This window comes from Kryptolebias marmoratus, linkage group LG22 (genome assembly GCF_001649575.2).
Source record: "Kryptolebias marmoratus isolate JLee-2015 linkage group LG22, ASM164957v2, whole genome shotgun sequence".
Taxonomy (NCBI): domain Eukaryota; kingdom Metazoa; phylum Chordata; class Actinopteri; order Cyprinodontiformes; family Rivulidae; genus Kryptolebias; species Kryptolebias marmoratus.
This window is the reverse complement of record NC_051451.1, coordinates 23,673,107-23,699,619: the sequence shown is the minus strand read 5'-3', so window position 1 is coordinate 23,699,619 and position 26,513 is coordinate 23,673,107. Positions and strand designations below refer to the sequence as shown.

Below are 26,513 nucleotides of genomic sequence, written 5' to 3'. Positions count from 1 at the left end.
ACATGTTTAAAATATTTACCACAGATTTTAAGCATTATTTATAAATTATATTAGGCTTGCAAAAAACCTAAACAATTTGATGCATAACATAAATAGAAAAGACTCCAGTGATTTTCTTATATTTTTTTTTGTTTGTTTTTTTGAATGCAGCAGATTAGAAAATATTTCACATAGTAAACAAAATAAAGTAGCATCAGTTTTTTAAGATGTACTTTGCAGTGGTAAAATAAAATGACAAACGTTTATCAAAGTCCTCTTGTAAACCGATGACACAAAGTAACTCATGAGGTATTCAGTAGGAAATGGGTTTTGCACTCTTAGTAAAAACTGAAAATAAATTATTTCACATAAGACTATAAAGAAGGACAGTGTGCCCTGTGTCACCCTCCTGTGCCGAGATGTAGTATAGTAATAGCATTAAAGGTTTCAGAACATTAATGGTTCTGTGTAAACACAACCCCAAGTAATGATTGAAATTAACAAAAGCATTTTGGTTTATCCTACGTCTTATAGCTGCTGTATGTTTTTATGTCTCTGTTGGAAAAAAGAAAAAAAATATCTTCAGAATATTAATGCGCTTATTATTTTCAGACAAAATACTCTGCATTTGTGGTAACTGGGGCCTGCTGTACTCAAGTTAACTTTAATGAAGCGAGAAAGAGTGAAACTATTTTTATCCCATTCTAAGGCCTGGGGCAGCTGTGTCAAAAGTCAACAACTATGGTGACTCCATGCTGCGGTGCTCCTGTCCCAAATGCATGCAAACACACACTGTTCTCTCCACACACATTACTACATTATAGACATCATGCGATTTGAGGTAAAATATTTTCAGTGCTTAGGATGAAAACAACAGATGTGGTCATAAACATGTATAAATATAATGTTGAGGGTAAGCCAAGGCACTGCAGGCAAGAAAAATGAAAAAAATAAATCATCCATCAAAGTGTAATAAAACAACAAATAGAATGTCAATGTTCTTTACCTTGTAACCCAGCAAAAGGCCTGACAGTGTAACACTAACAATGAAATCAAATTTACTCCATGTTAGCCATGGCAATATTGCTCTGTTTGAGGCAAGCTCATAATGTATTGACGTAGAGCTTTGAGAATGACAAGCTGTAGTCACCATGATTTGTTACACTAATAAAAGTGAAGACCCAGTATTGTCCTGACGCCTCAAATCCACACACACACACATCATCCTCCCTCTCTCACGCACTTCCTCTTCATGGACCACTTGGCTTTGTAGTGGCAAAGAGCTTGAACAAATTGAGAAATGATTGGAATTGAAAGATGAGTAATGGTGATTCTAGTGCTGTCCTTTCTCAATATGGAGATGATGAGATTTGATTCTTTGAGGTCAGGTGTATCATCTGATGCTGAGTGGCTGTCCCATCCATGGCTCAAACACATAGGAAGGAGGTTTACTCGCTTCATACAAGCCTTTGCCACAATCAGTCACAGCAGACATAAAGTCAATGCTGTATTTACCAGCACCATTACCATAATATTACCACTACTCATCGCCACTTAAACAATTACAACTCAAATTCTGTGTGTCAGCCACACAAAGAGCATGAGAATAGAAACATTACCTGGGCATTTACATATATTTCTTTTAGTGTCAATTCCTAATTGCGTGCCATTTGACTAATTCTGCCACATAATGCACTAAAATCTAAATAATATACTGACAAGAAAATAGCAGATATCGTTTTCCTGAGTCATCTCAGGGTAAAGTGTGGGAAGAAGGTCTAAATGCATCTGGTTCTAAATGTAAAGTGTGGCGATTAAAGCTGAGGAGTTAAAACATCAAGAGTGAATTGTGTCAGCAGAAAGTATAAGAAGTCAAATCACTTGTGGGATAAATGTGTTTACTCCTTTCCCTATGTTCATTAGAGTGTTATAATTTGATGAAGAAGAATGTCGCAGGGTACAGATTTAGTTAGTAGTGTGCAAAATTGTTAGGTTATTCATATTTCATGTGCAGCTTTAGGTGCATTTAAAAATATAAGTACAACTTTTGTACAACTGGAATTCTAAAGCTCTGATCTTTACAGCATCACAATAGAGGGCAGAAATAGGGGTCCTTTGATTTTCTCTTAGTAGCCTTCTTTCCCCCACTTTTATTTGAGTTTTGAGGAAGTTCAGCAGAAATGTGATTCACAGTTTCAAATTGGCAATAGCATGCTCTCACTACTTTTAAATCTGCTTAAAATGCATGTTAGAACGGTGGCTCTGAGTCCAGTGCTGTACTGGGGTGGTTACTATGGCAACAACAGTTAAAGTAATGTGAATAAAAAAATATAGATATTCAAGCTTGTTGATGACAACCTTATCACAAAACAAAACAATAAACAACAACAATATATTAGGTCTTACTAAAAATTAAACAATTATTCTGCACCCATAAACAAGTAACCAGTGATATATTTTTAGCAGTTTTCCAAGAATTGTTCAATTCTCTTGAATTACCACACATCACTGTAATATCATGGTTCACATCTTGCTTGATGTGACTTAACTAAGCAAGCAACACAGAGATCTGCATACCAGCTGATCCTTAGGGTATTGCATGCAAGTCTATTCTATGTCTGGGTGCAGAGCAAGGAGGAGAAGTAATTAGTGACCCTAACAGGGGTAGTGGATGAGAATAAGATATCGTCCCTAGGCAGGTGTTTTAATAAGAGTATTGGGGATAGCGTGAGACTGGTTCTCTTGTGAGACCTGCAGCACCTCTCCCAGGTAACAGTCGAACACGGAGCGTCAAATTAGACTCCAGCATTCACTAATGAAGCACACCGCTGTGAATAATACAATCTTTGTAAGTGAGGTGAACTGCAAAAATATGACATTTCTAACTTGAAAATTGAGATACTCAGACATCGGATCTGATGTTCTCTCTTTTCTCTCTTCTCAAGCCATTTTATATGATTAATAGGGTAGAGAGCAGAAGTTGAAACTGCAATTAAAGGTGTCTTCCATCAGAAGAAGAACCTCCTTTCTGGTAGTCAGCTAAAGAAGGACCAAAGGGAGCAGCGCACCACCAAGTCATTATTTCTCCACCATCCTTTCTGCTCTATGGAATACATTAACTTCACAGTGTTGCTGTCTTAGCCACAGTCCCTTCATTACTTGTTTTTTTAGGGGTTGGGGGGTGGATGCATGCAATTAGAAGAAGGGGAAGAAGAAAGTGCACAGAAAAGTCCCCAACCCCCACACAGAGATTGAGTGCCAACACAGAACAAGCTGACTGGGTCCCCAGGGGCCCTGTTTGAGACTAAGGAGAGCCCCTGATAGTCAGAATCACTGCTGCTTATTGACATCAAAAAACGAAGACAACAACTACAAACATTTCCATTTTACTATGTAAATATACATTCATGAAAAATGTAGAGATGGACTTCCATTAACAGAAACCGAGCCTTTGGTTTGGAAATATAAATGATATTGCACTTCTTTTGCGAAGAAATAAATACCTCAGTAGAAAATAAAATCAACCTCATCCTTAGTATCCTGTTTTTAAATTGGACCATCGGAAAACTGTCTTACCACGTTTTAATAAGTATGCGCACCACACAAGCTATAAAGAAAGTTACACGTCTTGTTTACTCCACAGACCCACCAAAAATCATTATATCCATGATTTTATATTGTACATACTATAATTATAAATAGTTCCCAATATTAGAATTTCAAGTACAGTGCAATTAATTATATGCATATATGCTTTGCTGGAGCACAAGGTCATGTACAGACAAGGCTTATATCCATGTGGGACACTTGTACCCCAAGCCTTATGAATATGCTTCACCTTAGATAAACCCGAATGGCATTGTTGGGAATCATCATAATTGAAAGAAAGAAAGAAAAACACCCCAAGATGAATCCACGCTCTTTTTAATAATAAGCATGAGGATTGTGATACATTTGATGGTTGGCTGACTTCACACTCATTGTCTTTATCTGCGATGGAAAGGAGGGGCAGGAGTGGGGAGAATCACAGTTCCTTTGAGGTGCATTTAAATCATAGTCTCCACATATTACTCAAAAAATTCCCACTTAAAGAGTGAGAGCTGAGATGGCGTCCTTCAAGCCCCACTGGCTTTCCTGTCATCATGAAATGGGAGCAGGAGATTAGAGGGGGAGGGAGGGGTAAATACTAAATTCTGGTCTAATCCAATCTCAAACAGCTGGAGATACACTCCCTCTAAGACATTTCTATTTAGAGCTGAGGACACTAAAAGGAATAAGACAAGCGTGAATGGAAACAATCTTTAAAATGCATCGTCTGGACCCCAAAAGTTAGTTTCTATGTTTTCATTAAAGAAAATAAACAGTCTGCCGTATTACATACATTTGCATCAAAAAATAGCAAATTTGATAAATTTAAGGGAAATCACCAAGCTCTTAGTACAGATTTTATGGCAAATTAGGCTACATGGTCAATGTATTGTTATTATTTCATATTAAAATCTGGCCCATTATTTGAACGTTAGCACAGATAAGAATTTTGCAGGTGACTAGAGACAAATGCAGCCTTTTCTATATAAGAAACACATCAAAGAGGCAATTTTGCACAGCTCATTGTGTTTAATGGAGTGCAATAAAATACATCCTTCCCACTGTAATTAATAAGGAGATCACAGAAGCACAAAATGCATATCTAGAGGGTACGTATCATAAGTATATAATTTTATAAAACATTGTGATTTAATTTTCTGCTATTCTTTTATTTGGCTTCAGCACAAAAGGTGGGACATTTTCCTAATGACAAATAAATTATGCTCTTGTTTATACTAAGCTAAAATACATACATTTTAAAACACATTTGGTAGCACACTATGATGCAGAATTTGTATTTTAGGTATAATAATTGTTAGAAAATTAATCTTTATTTTTAATTACCATTTGTCAAAAAACTGTTTCATGTTTATAATGCAAATGTTAGCAATGTGTTATTTTAACAGTTTTTTTTCTTCATCTCAACTAACTGGGTGAATCAAAAGTGGAACTTTCATGCCCGTTTTTAATGTCTTCCCATGCCACTTTTTAAAACTCATTTTCCCCTTGTGTCCGTCTCATTTTCTAATAAAATTCATTGTTTCACACAGCGTCAAGATTAATATGAATAAATAAATAAATAGGAAGTGGCATTCAGAGTGACTGCTGATGCGAGAGGAGAGGATTCTCACAACCCACTGCCCCTGCTCTGAGAACATGCCTTATCAACATTTTCTCCTTGTAAAATGTCAATGGTGTGCTCCTTATTTTATCAACAACACTATGTGTGCATCTGCTGTAAGCTGTCTGATCTTTATATATATATATATATATATATATGTGTGTGTGTGTGTGCGTGTGTGTGCATCATGTCTCTGACCTATAGCCTATACCATATTCATTACTTGTACACTATGGATCTGAAACCTAACATACAAGCTTAGAATGCCCCTTGTAATTCTATGTAAATATACCTGTGTGTCTTTTGAGAAAATGTCTCCCATTTTAACTACCTCAAGTATTAAGAAATTAAAAAAGTTATCACAGAAAATGAAAAGTTTTGCACAATTTTTTGAAGTCAGTAAAGCAAAACCCTGACAAAGTTTTAAATAAAATAAAATCCCATGATTGTAAAATCTTTAAAGAAGACTTCTTTTAAAATCATTTACAATAAAATAATCCATTAGGGAATTCTCTCTTAATTTGTGCCTGTTTCAGGAGGTTTTCCAGCAGCTGAACAGAAGCCCAGAGAACAGCATTGCTGTGTAATGAATGATTGTAATGGAGCATTTGCACATCTGAGTAAGCACATCTGTCCTTTTACAACTATATTTCAATTTGTTTTTTCAACATCCTGACTACCCCTGTCTGGCATTTACTTGTGACTGATCTTCACCAAATATGTTCCATCCTTATAAAAAAAGCGATCAACTTTAAGACTAAAAGATAAACATTATTTAAGCCTTAGATTTAGGGAGAAAAGTGTACAAAAAGAAAAAAGAAATACAGCATGAGGTAGAAGTGTCTAAAAAGAGCAACATCACAGCTGCTTTGTATCCTCAGGAAAGGCCTGCTTATGTCACTATGTGCTTATTGTATGTGTAAAGCTTAGTGTGGGCAGCTGAGGTTGCTGCAAACTTCAAGACTAATTTCATGTTTGTATGTGTTCAGCCTTCCTCTGTGTGTGTATGTGTCCAATGTTCCTTTATGCTCCTGGCCAGCGTACATGGTGCTGTCAGCAATGGGTGCTAGAGGGAGGCAGGTCATTTGGTATCTAGCAGAATTATGTCCAGGTCACAGATGCACTGTGTGGAACCTGCCCTTATTACTGCACTGTTTCCCTCCACTTCTTATGTACTCAAATAAGAGCCAAAGCATGTAGTCAAGCATGGTGCTGTGCTCATGAAGCTATTATTGTAGCAATTGCATTGTAATGTTTTTTTTATTTTTCCATGGAAACAAGAACAGTTTATAAAATTTGTTGAATATTGAGATTTTCATTTATTTTTTTAATTATATCAGTTTTTAATAACAACAACTTAAAATGCTGAATTAACAATGGACACGTCAGAAGTGGGTTGGTAAGGTTTGGGGTTGTGAAAGAGCAGAAAATATACAGTAAATTCCCAGAAATGTTCCATGGGAAGTTAGGTTAGGGAATTTTGGAACCTTTTCAGAACTTTTTATAGGAATGATTGGAATTTACAGGAATTAACTGTGAATAATTTAAACAAACTGTATCATATCCAAACAATATTATTTAAACATGTTGTTTTATCATAGGCAGATAATGTCACAAGCAAATATTGAGTTTGACCCAAAGTTTGTGAAAGCAACAAATTGAATGACCTAATTGCCCTATGATGACATCACTGCATCACAACTATACAACTTTTTTTTTTGTTCTGAATGTGTAGATTCTGCTTTGTCACACTTTAAAACCTGTTAAATAAATTGTTTTTTACTTACAATGTGGAGTTTCAGGAAGTCTCCGAGGCCAGAGGAGCTATCCACCCTCACCAGGACAGCATCCTTTAGGTGCGTGCTGAAGCCAACGGCTAGCCGGTCCGCCCTTGTGCTGGGACGGTCATTTGGCGGCCATGTGTATGTGATCAGTCCACCATCTCGCCCAAATATGTATGTTGTTCCCGCTACAGGACAAAAGAAGAGGGGAAAAAAAATCAAACATTTCAGAAACAATAACAACTTTATGCCAGGCGGGCATCAACTGTCAAATTACAAATATTTTTAACACAGCAAAGCTGGCATCAACAGCATGTGCATGGAGCTCCGTCAGTCTGAGTGTTAGATTGTGCTGAGTAATGACTTTGCAGAGCTCTGAGCAACATATCACTCTTGAACAGCTCTCAGCTCCATCTGAGAGTTTGAGTACACTTGTGTCAATTCATGAGTGGTGGAAAATTCAGCAAAAATGAGGGAGGCAGGTAGCAGAGCCGCTTACCTCACAATGCTGAGCAATTACTCAGTTTTACTGCCACTGCCTGTTTCACCTCTATGTGGAAGAGACAAGTCAACACTTGCAAATTTGCAGTTGTGTCCCCGTCGTCCAGGAAACCAGCATGCCAAACGGGCATCTCCTTATCCCTTGTGCTTCATTAGCAGCTTCAAAGCACATGGTAGCAATATTGAGTGAGTGGACCAATTATGCCCTCCTTGTATCCTCTACACCAGTTATTTCCTGTCTTTCTGAATCATGTCAGTGTCTTTAGCAGCTCCATAAAAGGTTAAAACATGACCTGGTAGATGGAAAACTGAGGGAGAAAGAGCCTTGCAGCACCTCAACACTATTCTAGTCAAGTTGAAATCTGACAATGACTCTATCCTAACTCAAAATGAAAGTGGCCTGTTCAGAGAGGGAGATGTTGATGCTTAAAGACAGAATCGTGTCTCATGTTTTAAGATTATTGTAGCATTTTAATCAAATTTTGCCAGGACACAGACAGTAGAGTTATGAAAGAAGGTGTGTATGTGTGTTCACAATTGAGAATGAATGAGTCTGTGATTGGGAAAAAAATGCCCGTGAGAAAGGCTGAAATTGAATGCAGCTGTCAGATTAGCATAAAAACAGCTATCTTTATGAAAAATTAGACAAGGAGCTCAGTTGGTGTGTTATGCTTTCACGTCTGTTGCGAGCAAGAGAGCTAAAAAGCGACTTAAACCACAGGGGAAGGTAGTTAAACGGCCTTTGTTGAAACAATAGATTGCAAATCTTTTTGACTGTGATTTCAATATTTTCTTGTAAACTGGTTCACAGGGATATAACACTATAGATAAATTTTAATTTTTTTCATATGCCTTTGGTTTTGTTTTCTCTAGATGTTCTTTACAGCGTTGTAATCACGTGTTCAACTATTCCATGCCCATTCTCTTATTTGATTAAGTAGATACTGTGAACCATTAGCCAAAAATTCTTGCATCATTAATTAACAATAGTACAATTATCAAATTATGTTAAGACACAGATCTTTGACAGGATTTATTGGTTTTATAAAGTATAACTCGCATTTGTAAAACCTGATGATAATAACACTGTAAGCACTTTTGTTATCCTTATGGATAAAATACTCTGGAGCTTGATGACATGAACAATGGAAAATATACTTCGCTCGATATATTTGCAAGGCAGGCATCATTTCTTTTTCATGAAGTCTGGCAGCATCTACAGAAAAAAAAAAGAAAAAAAAAAGAAAAAAGTCTCTTCTCATTCCACTAATACAGATCTGATGTTGGCCCCATCCCAGAGCAATCTCCAGTTCATGCAGCTGGCACTGGACTGTTGTCGCTGTCTTTAGGTCCCCCCCCAAGCAATCTAACACTTGCTCCATACTCAAGCTTATTATAATTAAGTGCTTTTTAGACTATGTCGGCGTTGGAACTCTGTGTGCCCTTAAGCATCTATTTCTTGCTTGGTCTATTCATACAATTTGACACCCACTTTATCCCACTGACAGCTTATTTACTGTTAGTGAACACTATAATATAACAATTACTCATTTTAGTGGTCTTAAGTGCAGATCTTTATGTTAAATGGAATAATAGCAGGACTCTGTGGGTTCAGGATAGAAGAGGTCAAAAACCTTAAATGTTTCTAAACCTGATTCAGTTAGTGGAGGTAATAAGGTTGCCAATTTTCATATAACCCTTTGACAAAGGGAAAAACTCCTTGAGGGATTGGTAAGGATTAAGCTACATGGAGAAACATGGCTAATGCACACCTACACAGTTGTGCAGTGGGATGGAATCAGCACACTTGCTCGTGTAACTCTACTGCTGGTGAGTAATTATGCACTGGCTACATATTTGTTATTTGCATTTTCTCCTGGGACACTTGGCCTGATATGGATCTGTTGTAGTCATTAGATACAGTAGTGTCCTGGAAATTTCTGCCTGTTTGTTGCCCCTTTAGATCGCCAGGAGTTTCAGTTTATTCCCCATTCACCCTCTATCTAATGAAAAAACAATAATGACAATAATAGAAATAAAAGGGGTAAGGTACAAAATGGTTCACCATGCAACTTACACAATACAAAACCGAGGAAATTGAATGTTATTGGGATTTCCTTGCTTCACACATTCAAATCTTCTACATTCTTATGCATTTCCCCAGAGAGCTTATATAGCGGGGAAACCAAGACGCATTGTGCTGGAAGGTCTTATTTAATGCTGTCAACGAATCCTAGATCAGACCTCCAGAATGAACTCCTTAACCACAAGCTTCCTCTTTCAAAGGATAATGAATTAATCGGTCCTCATGTCGGAATACAGTGAGAACTGGCTGCTCTCTGCTGTGTCAGTTAACATCAAAGAAGATAAACATTGGCAGATCAAACACTCTGCTTTCATTAAAAATGTAGCACCAGCCTAAGAGTTCCTCATATATTTGGCCTAAGAGGTGTGTGGAATAGTACATCGTAGAATAGCAAACAGTCTGTGTGTTAGACTTCTCATTGTCTATATTTATTGAGCAGTGAACAAGCAGAGTATAGCCAACCAGCTTATCAGCACTATATGGGTATGACATGATGGCAGGGTCATGAAAACAGAGAGCTAGGGGTGAACAAAGGAAAACATACTGGCTCTAATGCCTTATTGTAGCAGTTGTGAGAGGAGAAAAACACACAAACCAGGCAGTGTATTTGACAGTACTGCTTAGCTAAGGTCAGGTTTGCAGACTGTCTTTCCTCTAACCTCCAAAACAGCCATCACAACGCGCTTCATATTACCACCTCTGCCGAGAAACTGGGGAGGAATCCAATCATAATTACATAGTTGTGATGGAAATGTGAAAAGGAGAGATGACATTATAGATCTGTTTTCTGACAGCACCTAGCACTTGCGTTTCTCTCTATCTGCCGCCACAGATTCCCGTAATGACTGCTGTGCAAAAATAGATCATCCGAGATGTGCCATATAGTATTGCCTTTTGAAATTAATTTTTGATCATTTTCATGAGTCTCCTGAGTGGAAACTGAAAGATAAAAGATTTGGGGTAGGATCATTTTTAAAACTGTTGTAACTAAGTTGCCATAACAAGATAACATTTTCAGGTTTACATTTGCCATTTATTGAATATTTTTAAAAATGAAAAGGAGCTTAAAGAGAACAGCGGCTGGAATTTTTGTGAATCTCTCACTTATGACTGCAACATGTATATGAGCAATTCAATTAAGTGCTACTTGCTGTACAACCTCAAATCATGTAAAAGAACAAAACTATTAAGAATGACAACTTTAGGTTTATATTGGGTTTGTGCACTCTCTGGGGAAGTGTACAGTTAAAAGAAGCTTAATGATGTCTATTGGATTACCATTTCAGTTTTCAGAGAAATCATTAGCAAAATTTATGAGGACACTATTGTTTATTTCAACACTATCGGTATCTGGTAAAGGAGCTGTTTCCAATCAATGCTCTTAAAGATTTACTGTCCTGAGGGAAAATCACAAGCCACCAACATTTATTGTTTTTTTTTTCTGAACTTCGTTTTATAACTGTGTTTTATCTTTTGAGACAATTACTTTGGTTAACAGGAACATATTTGCAATAACAAAGTTAATTATATTTTTGTATTTGCTTCAAATTCCACTTTAGCGACATCTGTAAAACTGTACATTACAGTCAGTTGAGTGAAAAAGTTGAGTAAACATTTTAAAGTTAAATGCTACAAAACTTCTCATAGTTGAACAAATGCATATATATATATATATATATATATATATATATATATATATATATGACAAATACTGTATCTGCTCAAAAATTCTTGATGCTGAGTAATTCAACAGTTTTTCAGCATCATTATTTGCCAATAAAGTCCAATGTGCCAACTGGCACAGTCAGGTCATTCAATTTAAATATCATTAACAGTGTTTATTAAACAGGTTTTTGTTTGAAATTACCACTATTTAAATTAATTGCTGTTATTATTTGCTCCTGTGGACATTTTAAATGTTCATAAGTTGATAATCTGTAAGCAATTTGATTTTATTCACAGCATAAATGTTGACAAACAGCTGGAATTGGTTTACCATGTGTGCTCTTCTGCCTTTCTGTTACATTACAGTAGTTTCTGCTTGTTATACTGTAGTTTCCCTTTGCTTTGACACTGTTTTCTTCTAGTTTACAGACTGTTGCTAATGTAAATGTAAAATATTTCTTCTGTAAACAAAAGGATGCCTCAATGGATTTTCCTGGAGTACAAGTACCGTATTCTTTCTGTCAGAGGGTTGGGCTTTGTGTAGGCAAGGTGACATTCCTGTCAGGGTTTTTCTTGTCTGTCTGTTTGGTGTTCTGGCAACATGCTGTAAACTTTACTGCTCAAAAGTAGCAAGATAGAAGTCATGGAATTAAATATGTTTTTTTTTTGTACCATTAGCTTTCTAAATCTACAACAGCACTTGTGTGTTATGCACTGCAGCCACAGTTTGAGGCAGCTTTGCCAAATCGTGTACACTTACCAATCCATTTGTGGATATGTAGGCCATTTTGACTTTGATGTGATTCCCTCAAGCAGGATTTTTTGTTTCTTTTTTTACTCTAAGCATAACCACATGAGGCTGTGCTATGAAAAAGGAACAGGCTGGTAGATGCACCTATTCCAAAGCCACACTGCCCTTGAGCTGATGCTGCTTCCATCTTGCTCCTAACTTAATGCCACTAAACCATTTATTTAATTTTGCGTCAAAGTTGTTGGCACTAAAGCAATGCAGAATATGAAGAGGTGGCAACTTTTCCATAAAACAACAGGTTTCCTTCTGAGGGAGCACTGCTACTTGACATCTGAGTTGTCAGAGCTTTACAGAACACACTAAACTGACCTGTGTTAAAAAACACATCTACTGGTAATGTTATCTATTTTGCAAAATATTTTCTACACTTTCTACTTTCATACTAACTTAGAAAAATGGACCCCTTAATGTTTAGTTAGCAAAACCAAAATTTCTAGGTCAAAGAGGTCAAGTGTGGAAATTATTAGACATTTTAAATGAAAGTACCACAATATTAGCTTGTAAGTCATGACATTGTTGTGTTATTGCTCACAAGCAGTTAGATAAAGACTGGTTTCAGCCTTGTTGATTTAAGTCTGACTTATATCACACTCATGCAGGACCATCATATAATTTTTAATGATTTTCTCCAGAACACAAACAACCTATTTATTTTTTAATTTAAATTTTAAAAGTAGGACAAATTTAAATATACAACTATTTTATTTTATTTTATATATATATATATAGTGTTGCATGTTAAAAAAAACAAACAAAAAAAAACCTGCCTTCAAATGAAACAGACCCTCATGTGTTGTGTCACTTGGAAATGCTAGTAGATAAACCCCTGTCAATTTTGACAGGAAGCTTTTGTATGTTGGGATTATGAAAAGTAGTGCACAGCAGCAGCTTAGAAAAATGTGAGAGCCGTTTGTCCCTCAGTTGTTCGGACACAGCAGACACAGTAGAGCCTCTGGTTGTCTGTCTTGTGGGTACAAATGAAGGAAATTCACCTGGACAATGAGAACTGGACACCGAGCTATGGTGTATAGAGCTATATCCCTGTGGCCACCCTCCAATCCAATCTCTATTTCTATATCTGTTCATTGTTCTATTGTGTTATAGAGAGATACTTTCAACAATTTGAACCTGGCTCTCAAGCGTTGATCCTGGAAAAAGCCATTCTCTACCTTCAGGATTGTATGAGCAGCCCTTCGGGAGACTAAAGAGACTATGGATTGTTGACTTGTCTTAATCCTCTCCTAGCACAAACAACTGCCTCTCTTATAATAGGATAGACAGAACAGAACCAGCAGGCAGGGGAAAATGTTTCATCACACACTGGTGCAAAACTGAGATCACAGCAAAACTACCTGCTAATGCAACCATTTGCAATAAACATGAGGGACAAAGATTTATTTAACAGGACAAAAAAATACAGACATGCTGTTTGACTACCTTATGCATTTTTTGCTTTATTTCAGTTTTTCAATCATGCAAATGCCAAAACCTTTATTGCGCACAAATGGAGTTTGAACTGAACAATTTTTCCAGTCATATAATGTATCTTCTGCTGTTCAGCAGTCAAACTTAATCACACCACAAAACATTGCATTTTCTACCACATCTTGAGCTGCTTCGTTACACTTTTATTTTTTTTCCAGCGATTTTAAGTAATAAATCTGCCCTTCAGTTTTTATCAGAAAGCTGGAACTAAGCTATTCTCTTTGCAGTCAGCAAAAACAGAATGGACAGAAGGGCTAAATCCACCCAGAATGCAGACTTTGTGCTTATTTTGTTTTGGCTTATTAAGTCTGGACATATTGGTATCTTTACCGCATAGTGACAATAAACTTCTGCAGCTAAAGGACAATTTTCTCCAATACTAGCCAACATGTGATTTAATTACAAAAAATATTGTGAAGAATAAAACACAGTTTACACATTTATTAAAACAGCATAGTATCCTCCCATGCTTACAGCACTTTATTGTTAATATGATCATGATGCAATAGTATAACCCTTAATTCATGGCTATAAATTTGAAGGAAGAATTTAAAACCCCTAAACAGTTTGTCTAGGTCCTCAGGCAAGATTAGGCAAATACTTTAATTAGTCCATTTCCACAGTATTGTTTTAACAATATCCAGTGACCTGTGAGCCTTAAGCTTTTCCTAATGAAGACAATCCCAAAGCAGCAATACTGTATTGGACAGCTGACAGTGTCCAACCTGTCTATATAAACTGAAAAGGATTAGTCCTCTCCCCCTGCTGTCCCTTTTCTCCCTGTCTTACTAATTTGATGTTATTAAATTAAGTGGAGACTAAAACTGGGGCATTGCTGCTTGACCCCGTGATTGGTCATTCTTATTAGAGGGTAAAAGACACATGGCTCCAAAATTATAGAAGGGCAACAGAACCCAACAAATGAAAGCAGAATAGAAAAAAACTTCACTTTTTTCTGACATAAATGCATATTCAATCCAAAACTCTTGGATGAACAAAGGGAATAAACCATTCAAATGATTAGTGAAAGAAAAAAGAAGAAAAAAAACTGATGTAATCAAATTTATCAAGCTCTATTGTGAGTTAAGCAGTTTTCACACATGGTGCACTGCAGTCCTGAGATGTACAAAAAGTGTTTCCATTTGGTGGTATATGAGAACACAAATGTCTGCAGCAGTTTGAACTTCTTGTGGCCATTTTCCACCTAGGACTCTTTGTCTTACCCTGCGGGTTAGACAAAGTGCTAACATAGCAGCAAATCTCCTGGCACATTTACTGCAATAAGCGAGTATGAGAGTGTGTATGCAGTCAGGAGTTTCTGCTTCATACATACTTACATATTTGCTACCCTGTATGTTGCTTTCCACTAATGCAACTGTTATTTAGGTCAGAAATGGTATTCCATAGTATTTTATAGGGCCACAAATTTTAGCAAGACTGAGATTGTTAGATATATTTTTGTTAATCTTTTCTTATTTTTTTTTAAATTAATTTATCTTTAATAAGCTGCTTTCCTAAATGTTATAATTGCAACACCCCCAGTTATACACATTGTGTTTTTTACTTTAGTTCCAAAAATGCTACACTCTAGAACCTAAACATGTATATTTTGCATGTGGGCCTAAAGAGTTCTGCAGTGAAGCTGACAAACTCAAACAGCAGCATTACTCAGAGTGACCATTAGCTGTTCCAATGGCATGTTGGTATTATATGAACACAGACTTGCATCCTTTAAGAATTGCTGAACTGCTGTATTTTAAAAGAAATTGTGAATGAAGACATCTGTCCCTGCATCATATTGCTGCAGCACTCCATGTTTTACCCTTTCACTGTTCTGAAGAGATAAGCCTTCACCTCATCATGACGGGGCCCCGGGGCAGCCATCGCAACCACCTTCACTCTTCATGGCAGTAGACCATCAATTCATGGTTGAGGTAAAGTTTCCCCCCCTGGGCTGGTAACATTATGCTACAAATGCTCAGTGGACCAGTGTCACTCACACCCTTCTGCCCCCCTCCTCTGCTATGCTTCGTTCCCTTAAATCCAAAGTGATACATGAGCCCCTGCCTTGTGGAGTAGAATGGGGCACATCCAGGCAGAGCTGACAAGACCCAGTGTCTTAATGGGGCAATACACCAAACGGGCCCTTTGTTACCCTGACCAGCTGCATATCTGCCTCCTCCGCCAACAGCCTTGGCTCTGATAGAAGTGTCTCACAGTATCGACAGCTTCTAATTTACTCTCTCATCATCACTTGCCTCATTTGCTCCTCAGACACAATGTTCCCTTTCTTTCTGTTTAGGTCAGCCATTTTGTTTGCCAGCAGTTTGTTGATTAGATTTTTCTACATCCAGAGTTTAATTTGTGCACCAGCCAACAGATATATCAAAGGTAGGCTTAAAGTAAAATCAAGCACTCTATTTACAAGTTTTTTTCATTCTCAGTCAAAACCTTTTTTTGACTGAATGTGTGCCATCAAACATGAGAAAATGAGAAAAAAATCAGTATGTCAGTGTGCTAGCATGTACCAAACATCACAGTCTCCAAATGGTCTGTGAAAGTTGAAGTTGTTTCATTAGAGAACCAGCAGATGTGAAGAACAACTGCATGTCTGATTACTAAAAAAAAGACAAGTGAGGGATAATTACACAGTGGAAGTGAGGCAGAAAACCAAAAACATTGATGGCCAAAGCTCTCATCTGAGACAAGAAACAACTCCTGCTGTCGATCACCATTTGTAGCCCAAACTACATCAGCAGAAATCCTTCCCTCACAAAGAACCTGTTTTCAGGCAGAAAACAGCCACTGTACTTCACTGAATTAAATCCAATACAAATACCATTCAGTTTGCACCTGTGGTATTGCAAAATAAAATATGCCTGTGCCGCAGGTGGGCTATTTAAAAATGATTTAATCCATCTGTATTTTTGCACCTGAATTTAAAAGAAAATATTAGGTAAAATGTTTGCCATCGTCTTTCTCATTTATCAAGCCTCTGTTTGGCTTGAGGCAAAGATGTGCATGTGTAGTGGTTAAGTTGACCATAAACACTTTATTAAATGAGGAGCATTGCTCAGTATATTTGGTGCGAACAATGAACACACATAGGTATATGTATGCACCTAAATCAGCTATTGAGAAAATGTAACTTTGAGTTACAATTATGTTAGTCTACATTCTTGATAGTAAACCACAAAAACATAATTTACATGCAAATATGTGCACTAATTTTCATATTTTCCGTGTATGGCACTGCTTCATCATTACTGTTTGTGCTTTTGTAAGACATACCCATGGGACAACAAGCATTAATTACAGGATTAAACTTTCTCTTTGCTTTTTGCAGAGTAGACTAACTTTTTAAGTAAACTTACTAAATGGTGAGATGTTATATAATTAGATGAATATCTTATGGAAGTGGTACTGTACAATAAAATAAATCTGGAGAAAATCAAGGGATCAGTAGAGTTAAACACTGCATGCGCTGATGTCTTAAGATTAGTGAGGAGTTTTGTTGTGCAGCATAGCTACTGCCTCAACATTTATGTGCAGCGATGCCGCCCCCCCTTATCAGCAAGCAATGAAAAAGCTCCATTTGAGCTTTGCCATCCTCTGTCCTGCACCAATGCTGCAAATCTACAAACAAACAGTATATAAACATAGAAAAGAAAAAGAAAAAATGTGTGGGTATGCATTGTATTTTTAAACTGTATTGCAAAATCTATGCTAATATTAACTTGCACTTAGGTGTTAGGCAGGCGTGTTTTATCAGCCTGTGCCAGCAGGCCCGAGGCTCTAAGGAATGGAGGGAGCAATGGGAAAGGTGAAATCCCACACAATCCTATTAGAGTGGATTAGGGGGCAGCTTTCTTTGTGTTGCCTTGCTGCTGCAGGTGAGCAATTGTAAATTGCAAAAAAAAAAAAAAAAGTTATAACGCGGCTCTTACAAAAGGATCCCATTGTAACACAGAGCAGTCATTCATCATTTAAGCCTTTTTTATTTGACACTATCATCAAGCCAACAAACATAATAAAAAGGTTTTTAGGTAATAATTTGTAAGCTGAGAATAATTATACTTCTGTCAATCAACCCACCTACACAGAAGAAACAGAACTAAACATATCTTTCAAAACAAAGGTGTGAAATGTACGGAAAGGGCTCATTATTGATCAGTAGTAATCATATAGTTTTGTCTTCATCAAGCTTGATCACACAGAATCCTCTGAAGCCTCCTTTGGGGATACACTTATCAGGGCATTCCAGTTAAATACAGTTAAACCACATCTTCTGGTGTTTTTCCTACTTTTAACAGCAGCAGTTAGACTACTGATATAGGATGGATATGGACAGTTATACTCTCAGAAAGCATACTTTTTTTTACAACCGGTCTTTAAATCTATCCAATGTTATGTTAAAGCATAGATATGGTTTTTTTCCTATGTGCACATCTGCAAATTGCCTCAACTACCCTCATTCACACTTGGTAGTGACAATAATTCAAAGTGATCAAAGAGATGAGAAATCATTGGGTAGAGTGTAGCTCTGTGTGTGCATTTCTGAGAGAATGTGCATACAAGTGTCTTTAAAGGCTCGACTGCTACAGAGATAGCTGCTGCCTCATTATGATGACAGAGAATGAGGCTTCTCTGGGGTGACTGAACTTAATTCAGATTAGATAAAATAACATGGGCTTTTGCTTTCTTGATCTCTGCTTTATTTTTATTGCTTTATTTATTTATTTTCTATTCTTGTCCCACCCCCCTGAGAGATTCAGAGGGTTTTATTGAGTCAATCTGAATGGACTGTGGAGAACAACTGAAGCTGTTTCATTAGCATCTTTAACACCTTTGACATGCACTATAGCTGCATCATTCTTGCTCACCTCTTGATCTCCATGCAGTTCAAGTCAGCAGTGATTCAAATATATTTACACTTTTGATGTATTTTTCTCTTAATTCTTCAAATAAATATTGTCTATTTATAGTTGTATTTATAACTTATAATATAATTAATAACATTTATCCCAAACATTTAAATACTGTAGAACAATTTCATAATAAGTAACTTTGCCATATTTTCTACATTTACATGTCTTATAGCTCAGTGATGTGTTTGGAGCTCAGAAAGGGAGTGTTTGTCTTCAAATCAATAGTTTGACCCCCTAACCTCTTCACATGTCAAATTATCCTTGGGCTTGACACTGAACCACAGCTCTGATGTGCTCAAATAGTTTACAGTTGGCAGGACAAAGGCTCCCTATTTAGAGTGTTTGAATATTAATTTATTTAAAAAAAAATCAGTATTTGGTCAAATATTTGACTAAAACTCACATTAAGAGATCTGCACAATTTAAATAAAGTTGAAATAAAACAAATTCATGCTAAACCGATCTGTGGCATTAGAGACTTATATTTTACTGTATTTATTTTATGTTTTCTGCATTATTTTTCACACTTGTTAAGATTATGTTGCTTAAATATAACACCAACAATAAATTGTAGCCATTAGAAATATGGAGATTAACTGAATCATACTAATTCACAGACATGCATATTGCAACTGCAGTTAGAGAAGCTATTCTGATGAATTTTTGGAACTGGATCTGGACCAAATGAAATGTATGCAAGCAAGTTTGTTTCAAAAGACATTTACTATTAAAAAAATGACAGAAAAGTGCAGTTACACTGAGGAATTGGATCTCCTGCCTTTACTTCTTTTAGTGGGCAACTCTTCCTCTAGTGCCATTTTTGTTTAGCAGCGTTGTCTTTCATTACTGACACATGCTGCTCAAAAGGAGAACTGCAGCAGTGCCTGTAAAAACAGCAACAAACGCTATTAAAGGATGCTTCACCCTAATCATGTTGATAAACTAATATTTTCAGAAAGAAAAAAAATCAGCTTGTTTTTTGTATATATAAAAGTCAGGTTTATTGAAAGTGTTTTGAATTTTTTAAACAAAACCTTTTTTTGTTTAGATCTGTATTAAAATATTGTATTAAGTAATTAGTCTCAATAACTGACATAGGTCATTCATTTGCTTTATTGTATTGTATTGCTATGAATGTGTTAAATTAAAACTTATGTTGAATTGAATTAGATCATGTTTAACATTCTCACAGCCTGAAGTTACATGAGCTTTTCTACCTCTCTTCATCTCTCTCTCTTTTGAGGGTTTCAGGAGGGCTGAGGGCTGAATGGTGTAGTTCATCTTTCCATCCATCTTCTTTGCTTGCTTTTCTATGCAGGGTTGCAGGGGAGCCGGTGCCTATCTCTACCAGTCATTGTGGGAGAGGCGAGGAACACCCTAGACAGGTTGCAGATCCTGTCTTGGCTGAATACTACTGTGATTAAAAGGCTGAATCATATCATTAATAAAGACTGAGAAGTACTGTTAGTAAAGACAGAATTGCATCGTGATTAGGGGCTGATGTCTGTAGTATCAGTTTTTGCGTCTCATATATTTTTAATGAATCGGATTGTTGGCAGTGTATCAAGATATGTATCATATCAGCCATAGATCAGACATGCCATAAAAGCTGGGTGTTTTTTTTTTTCTTTTTTTTAAAGATCTCCTTTGGAAAAGAAAACCAGATGGGTAAACAAAAAGTAAATTGAACAAGAAGAAAGAATATGTGAAGAAAGATGATCCTTCTGTTGGTGAATCATTAGTTACCCTATGGGTGAAGAGCTCACTAACTCATACTCATCTGGGACCTATGTATGTGAGAGGAACAGACATACCCTTCAGTCAAAAGAAGGGTCTCTCCATTTCTCTCTGTCTCTTCATCATCCAAGCCTCTAATCTAAAACTGGACACATTACTCAGCTGACCTCTCAATGCCCACCGCACGCACAGTCAGGTCTCATTTTCCTTTACGCCAACCATAGCCTGGTTACCAACGAAAACACACACAGACCACTACGGGCACAAAAGGCTGCCCACTCTTTTGCTTGGATGGGTTCTGCAGACCAATGAGGGTGATGAGAAGGAACTAGGCAGAGTGACTGAGAAAAAGTGAAGTGCAAAAAGAAAGGAAGAAGAGAGAAAAAAAAGTAAAAGAAGGATGGCAAGTTTGGTGAGATTTAAGGAGGTTAAAGACCAGAAGTACACAAATAAAAGGGTGTTTGTCTTCTAATACATCAGAGAAAAAGGAGAATGAAACAACTGCAATCTTCACTCTTTCATTTGTGGGTCAATAACTGCCTCTGCTCCCTCTAGAGCAGAAGAACATGTACTCAGATCCTTATCAGGGCAGCTATCATCTTTGCTGCCTTGCTGAGGCAAAGATACTGTCATCCTCACACTATCGCAGAATGACATCAGCTCAGAGACATGGGATTAATTATATTATACAAGCCCACAACACTCTAGCAGCAAGGCATCACCAGAGATCATCAAATTTTGCCATCTTCTCTTTTTTTCCCTCACCCCCCTCTTTTCTTCACTTTCTTCAGCTATTGTTCTCCTTCTTCTCTAACTTCTTTTGTTTACTCCCTCTCTTCCCCCTGCTCATTTATTTTCAGCAGCAATGCCAGCACAGACAAGCACAGTCTCTAACCCATTCAGCCATTAGTTGTGAAGCTGGAGAGCATTCAAATTGATTATAATCACTTAAATTGCTTCACTGACTTTGATCAAACCAAGTTTAAAGATACAAAACGATTTGTGCAGCAGTTGACAGAACAGGTGTTAGGTGGGGTGCTACCCTAGATGTGTAAAGTAGGATGCATAACCATTATGAATCTGGAGGCTGACTCTCTGCATGAACATATGGGCAATTTTTCCTGTTGGATGACACACATTTATCCCCAACAGTGGGAGAGGAAGTGGTGAAGACGGCAAGCACATTACCCTCTACTCCGACAATAGGAATTGCCAGATTGATGAGGATCAGTAATTCTACATTACAATGTCGTTTGCTTCTGTATGCAGTAGATGCTTCAAGATGTGCCCTGAGATTTGTAGTTTAGGCCACTTAAATGCTTCTCCTATTGATCTGAGCATCTCATCTATCTACTTTTAATGAGTAAGAACAGCAGGTACAGCAAAAAAAGAAAAACATTTGATAACCTAGTTATCCAGCATATCAAGTAGGATATCCATCTCTGGAAAAGAGGACTATCACCTCTGGGAGTCTATATTTGATGAATGGTATATCTGGTACTCACAGTTGATACTGTCTGAACCTCATTACTGCTAGCCCTAAACAAACAATGCATCACACTCCAACTCAATTTCATACACCTGACCATGTTGATATATATATATATATATATATATATATATATATATATATATATATATATATATATATATATATATTTATTTTCTTTCTACATGAATCAATGAGACTTCCAAGTTGAATACAAATGGGAAAAGGATTTTCTCACTGATTTGTACAAAGTAGCACTTTTTTCAGTAAAATTAGTAACAAGTCAGTCACACCTACATCAGATGACTAGAGTATCTAGGATGATTTATCCACCATAGAACATCTCACATCAATGCAAAAAAGGCATTAATTAGAATTACATAATTAGAAAAAAATACATTTTTCATGAGACACATACCAATAAAAACAATTAGTCTTAATTTATCACTAAAGATTAGTACTCTATTACCTATAACCAGTTTTGTTTGGTCTTATCACTTGAGACAACAGTAAATTCAGTGCGACAGTGAAAGACAGGTAGTGTTGTGTAATTATTGCAAATATGTTTACATTATAACATTGTGACCATAGAATTTTTGATAGAGACAGGAGAGTGGAAGCAAAGACACACCACAACAACTGAAACTACATAATGCTTAATTTGTGTTGTCTTACCACACGGAAATTATTTGTATCAAGCAAAAAAGACGCATCCAAAAAGTACAAATCAAATCTGAAACCCTATGACTTTTAAATACACAGGGTTTCCTCCCTGAGTAAATTGAGTCATAAACTTCTAATTGCTGCAGTGAATAGACAACCCATGTAAATAGCAACCCCTGAGGAAATTAAATCTTCGCAGCTCAACTAACAGCACCAAGTCTTTACAATAGAAGGCTTTGTCCTAGAGCCAGGTACCCTGTTGAACAGCATGTCATCCTAATTTGCATTTATACACCCTCTTTGCTGATCAACCAAAACTTTAATCATGTTACTTTGAATCACAAAGGAGCAGCTACAACAACTATTATGTTAAATCATGGGGACTGCCTGAATCAGCTGCCCTCAGGTTCTTAGGGAGATCAGAGGGCAAGCAGAGTAGTGTCTGCTTAAGACAGGTCATGGCAGAATTGCCTAATTGCCTGTCTTGTTGTCCATGTGGGACAGCAAACCTCTACTCTCTCCTATCATCATGGAGGGGAACTGACTCTCTTGTTGGTGCAAGTCTATTTCCAGTCCTCTGGGATATGGTATTGTTTTTTTATTTTTTTCCTGTATCTGCAAAAATATACTCAAAGTACAAACAATGCTCTGTAATTGAGCTGCCATTTATACTTTAACACTTCATTGCTAAATGTTAGAGAATCCATACCAATAAACAAGAGATTTGCTGCATACTGCCTACTCAATGAAATCCAGGGTACCTCAGCATTACGTCAGTGTAACACTAGAATTCATTACGTCACTCAAAAATGCCTGGGCAGTATTCAAATTGAAGAGTATTTTAGTCCCTTATGAGTCAAACTGCCTGAGACACAAACATCGCTGTGATTGGGAACTTTTAGGGAAATCCCTACTTCTAAAACTATTATCAATCAGACACACATTATTGAAACAGCCACACTGCTGTCTACCATGAATTCTTAGGTTGAGATGATATAATTTCTCACAGATTGTCCCTCTCTTTGTTCCTGTGACATGAGCTATTTTGCTACACAGAGTAAAAGGGGCCCTCAACTCCACTCTGCACTATAGGTAGGGTCCAGAAACAACTCAATACCCTGCAAAGCTTCAGGCAACCCATCTTTGTCTATTCCAAACACCCAAGGGCAACATAGAGCGCCACATCCTTCTAATCCAGTCTAATCTGGACACAGTGGAGCATCTGCAGATATGGATATGGCTAATCCCAGGCATGGGGAGGGGGTATTTAGCTGAGACAAAAAATTTATAAATAAAACAGGGGATATTTAAACTCAATTTAACTCTCAATCTGTTATAGAAACTACTTATATATATATATATATATATATATATATGAAAAGGAGTCAGATTTGAATCAGCAGCATTGTTTAAGACTGAGAGAAGACTAAACCTATTTACTCAAGAAAATGTAGCAAAAAATAAAATGTTGTGATGACAGCATAATGAAATACTTACTCTGTCCTGCTCTTAGGGGTGAAGATAATCTGTGGATAGCAATAGGCACTATATGGTGATGCTTGTTTCCATGGGACCGGTGAAAGGGTTGGAGACTCTCCACAGCACTTGCTTCTGACCCTGCCACAAAACCCACAGCAAAGATCCACAGGGCCAGATGTTTGAGTGTCACTGAATTCCACTTTAGGGGCTCTGCAACGAGCCTCACGGGAGTGACCTGTGAACTCCAGCCCCTGAACATCTTCCCTGAGTGGCCAGAAGTGGATTCAGATCAAGGTAGAACTTCAGCGAGCCTCACAGCCCCATACTTCTTACCTCACCAAAACTCACAATGACCTTAAATGCTCGATTAAGATCCAAAGAGAAAGATATGAAGAAAAGTAAAAGATAAAATGAGATACCATATAAAATGTCCGTTGTGATAGAAAAAAAGCTTCAAGTTTTTTTTTTTTCTTCCACTGAATTAAGAGATCCGTAGCAGCACCCAGGCAGGTTCAGAAACATCAATAAACATCATGCAAAAAAAAATCACTCAAGTAGTTAGAGCAGCCACAAGAAGAAATGGAGAAATCCCAGTTTGCTCCGAATCCCTTAGATCCCTTGTTTTTTCTGTTTCTCCCTTTTATCCTTGGTTAAGTCCTCACAAAATCAGAAACATCTTCCTACCAAAAAAAACAAAAAACAAAAAAAAAAACAAAAGACAAACTTAATATTCCCAAAAAATCTGCTGCAAGCTAAAGAAGACAGCCCACTTAAGAAAAGACTGGCAGCACCTGTTCAAAGTGAGTTTCTTCAGAAAATCAAGGCAGACATTCTGAGTTTTCCTCCTTTTCCTCCTCCAGTGCTTTTAAAGGACGTCCAGTGGAACGAGACCATAGTTAAATCCGCAGCTCATTTGCATGTGCGCCAGCCCGCAGCTGACTGCGAGATTGCACCTGTTAAGTTGTGCCAAGTAGCGCAGCCATTCCCCATCCAGAGATCTCTGCTCTCTGTGAGACCGAGTGACGGCAACTGCAGTACCTGAGAGCAGCCCTGGGCAGAACACACGCTCACTCACAGGCAGCACAAGCAGCGCCGATCCAGAAGATGTGCGCAAGAGGAAGATGGGAGAGAGGAGGAGGAGAAGCAGGAGGACAGAGGGAGGGGGAGCCTCAACAGCCAGCCAGGAAGCAGGAGGGAGAGTGGCTATGCAAATGGGCAGCGTTCACATAGCGAATCACTGGAGCCTGAGTGCATTGCAGAGGAAGAGCCTATTTAGGCAGAATAGCAGAAATTGAAGATATGTCCCCCAGCTCTGATTCCTTTCACCGTCCATCTCTACTCTTTCTGCTCAGCCTTTTTTAAGTCACTCTCCCGTGTGGACATTCCACAGCAGTAAAATGGGAGAAAAAATAAACAAAAAGAAAGGACAAACTGGATTTATGTGCATCTACTTTAAGCATCTTATCTTTTTTGATTTCTCCTTCTCTCAGTTTGGTTTGCTCTGTCTTCTTATCTTTCTCTGACAACTATCTATTTTTTTTAATTATGTAATAATTATTTGAATTGAGACAAAATAGTTGCAAGAAGTCCAACCTAATCCTTTCTCTCATATTGTCATGCAGCACTTTCTTCAATAGTGTCTCACCTACTCTGCAGTGTATCATTAGCAAAATTTTAAAGGACTGATGATGCTGCAGCTCATATAGTTTGGGCAACTCTCTTTCTCTCGCTCTATCCTCCTCCCCCCTCCAACCTCCATACACAAACACACACACGTGTGTCTACATTCTCACACTGACACACACATATGTAAACAAAGCACGCACTGTGCCAGAGTTGGCAGTTGAGAACTGTCCACGGAGAGGGTGCTGAATCTGGGCAAGTCTGTCTCGCCTGCTAATAAAAGACCATTTCTCACAGAAGAGGTAAGGCTGATCCCAGACTCTGTGTGCAGCAGGGTTAGAGGAAAGTAGGGAACATGTGGACATAAAAAGCCCCGCTGATAAACACAATCTGGTTCAGCTGGGAAGAGTACTTGGAGTTTGGGACTAAGGAACACAAGGCTCAGCTGCAGTGTGCTGCTTCTGTTTGCACACTGGCCATTCAACATCCTCCCTTTCGAAACGCTATGTTCTAAGCTGGAGGGAACTGAAAAAAACAGTGTAAGCACTGCTGAGCTAATCTTTATGGTTTACAGGGAATACAGAGACATTTCATGGCCAAAGAAACCCAACTTAGCAAGCGTGACACACAGGATAATATGTCCTCCTCCATTTTATTCTTTGAGCAACTATTCACATAAGAAAAAACAAGAAATTAAACCTTGAGGAAGGTCTGGGCTGATAATGAACATATTTCAAATAGTTCATTTTTAATAGAAGTACAAAAATAAATTGTGTTTTAAAAGACTCAGAAAAAAATCTCTGCTCTAATCTGAATCTGAACAGTAAACAAAGATTTGAACACGAACATTATATTGAGCATATCAATCAAAAAATCAAATTTTATTTGTATAGCACATTTCAGCAGCAAGGCATTTCAAGGTGCTTTACATAATTAAAAAACAAAATAAAAACAGCATGTGACAATGAATAAACAGTAAGAAAGAGACAAACATCAAAAACCCGCACTCTAACCCTAATTTAGCCATAAGCAACTCTAAACAGGTGGGTTTTAAGTTGAGATTTAAAGGCACCCAGT

At 37.4% G+C, this 26,513-nt stretch overlaps 1 protein-coding gene across 28 annotated transcripts in view; it reads right to left on the bottom strand.

Moving 5' to 3' along the window:
- Positions 1–26,513, bottom strand: part of LOC108234070 (neurexin-1a) — a 226,109-nt gene that overhangs the window by 72,900 nt on the left and 126,696 nt on the right. For 27 of the 28 annotated variants that reach the window (XM_017412947.3, XM_017412949.3, XM_017412958.3 and 24 more), the window contains one exon: positions 6,976–7,157. In XM_017412947.3, coding sequence (XP_017268436.1) covers positions 6,976–7,157 — 182 coding nt within the window. Of the gene's footprint in view, positions 1–6,975; positions 7,158–23,831; positions 24,941–26,513 lie in introns of those variants that run through there. The other variant, XM_017412963.3, reaches the window with a different exon arrangement.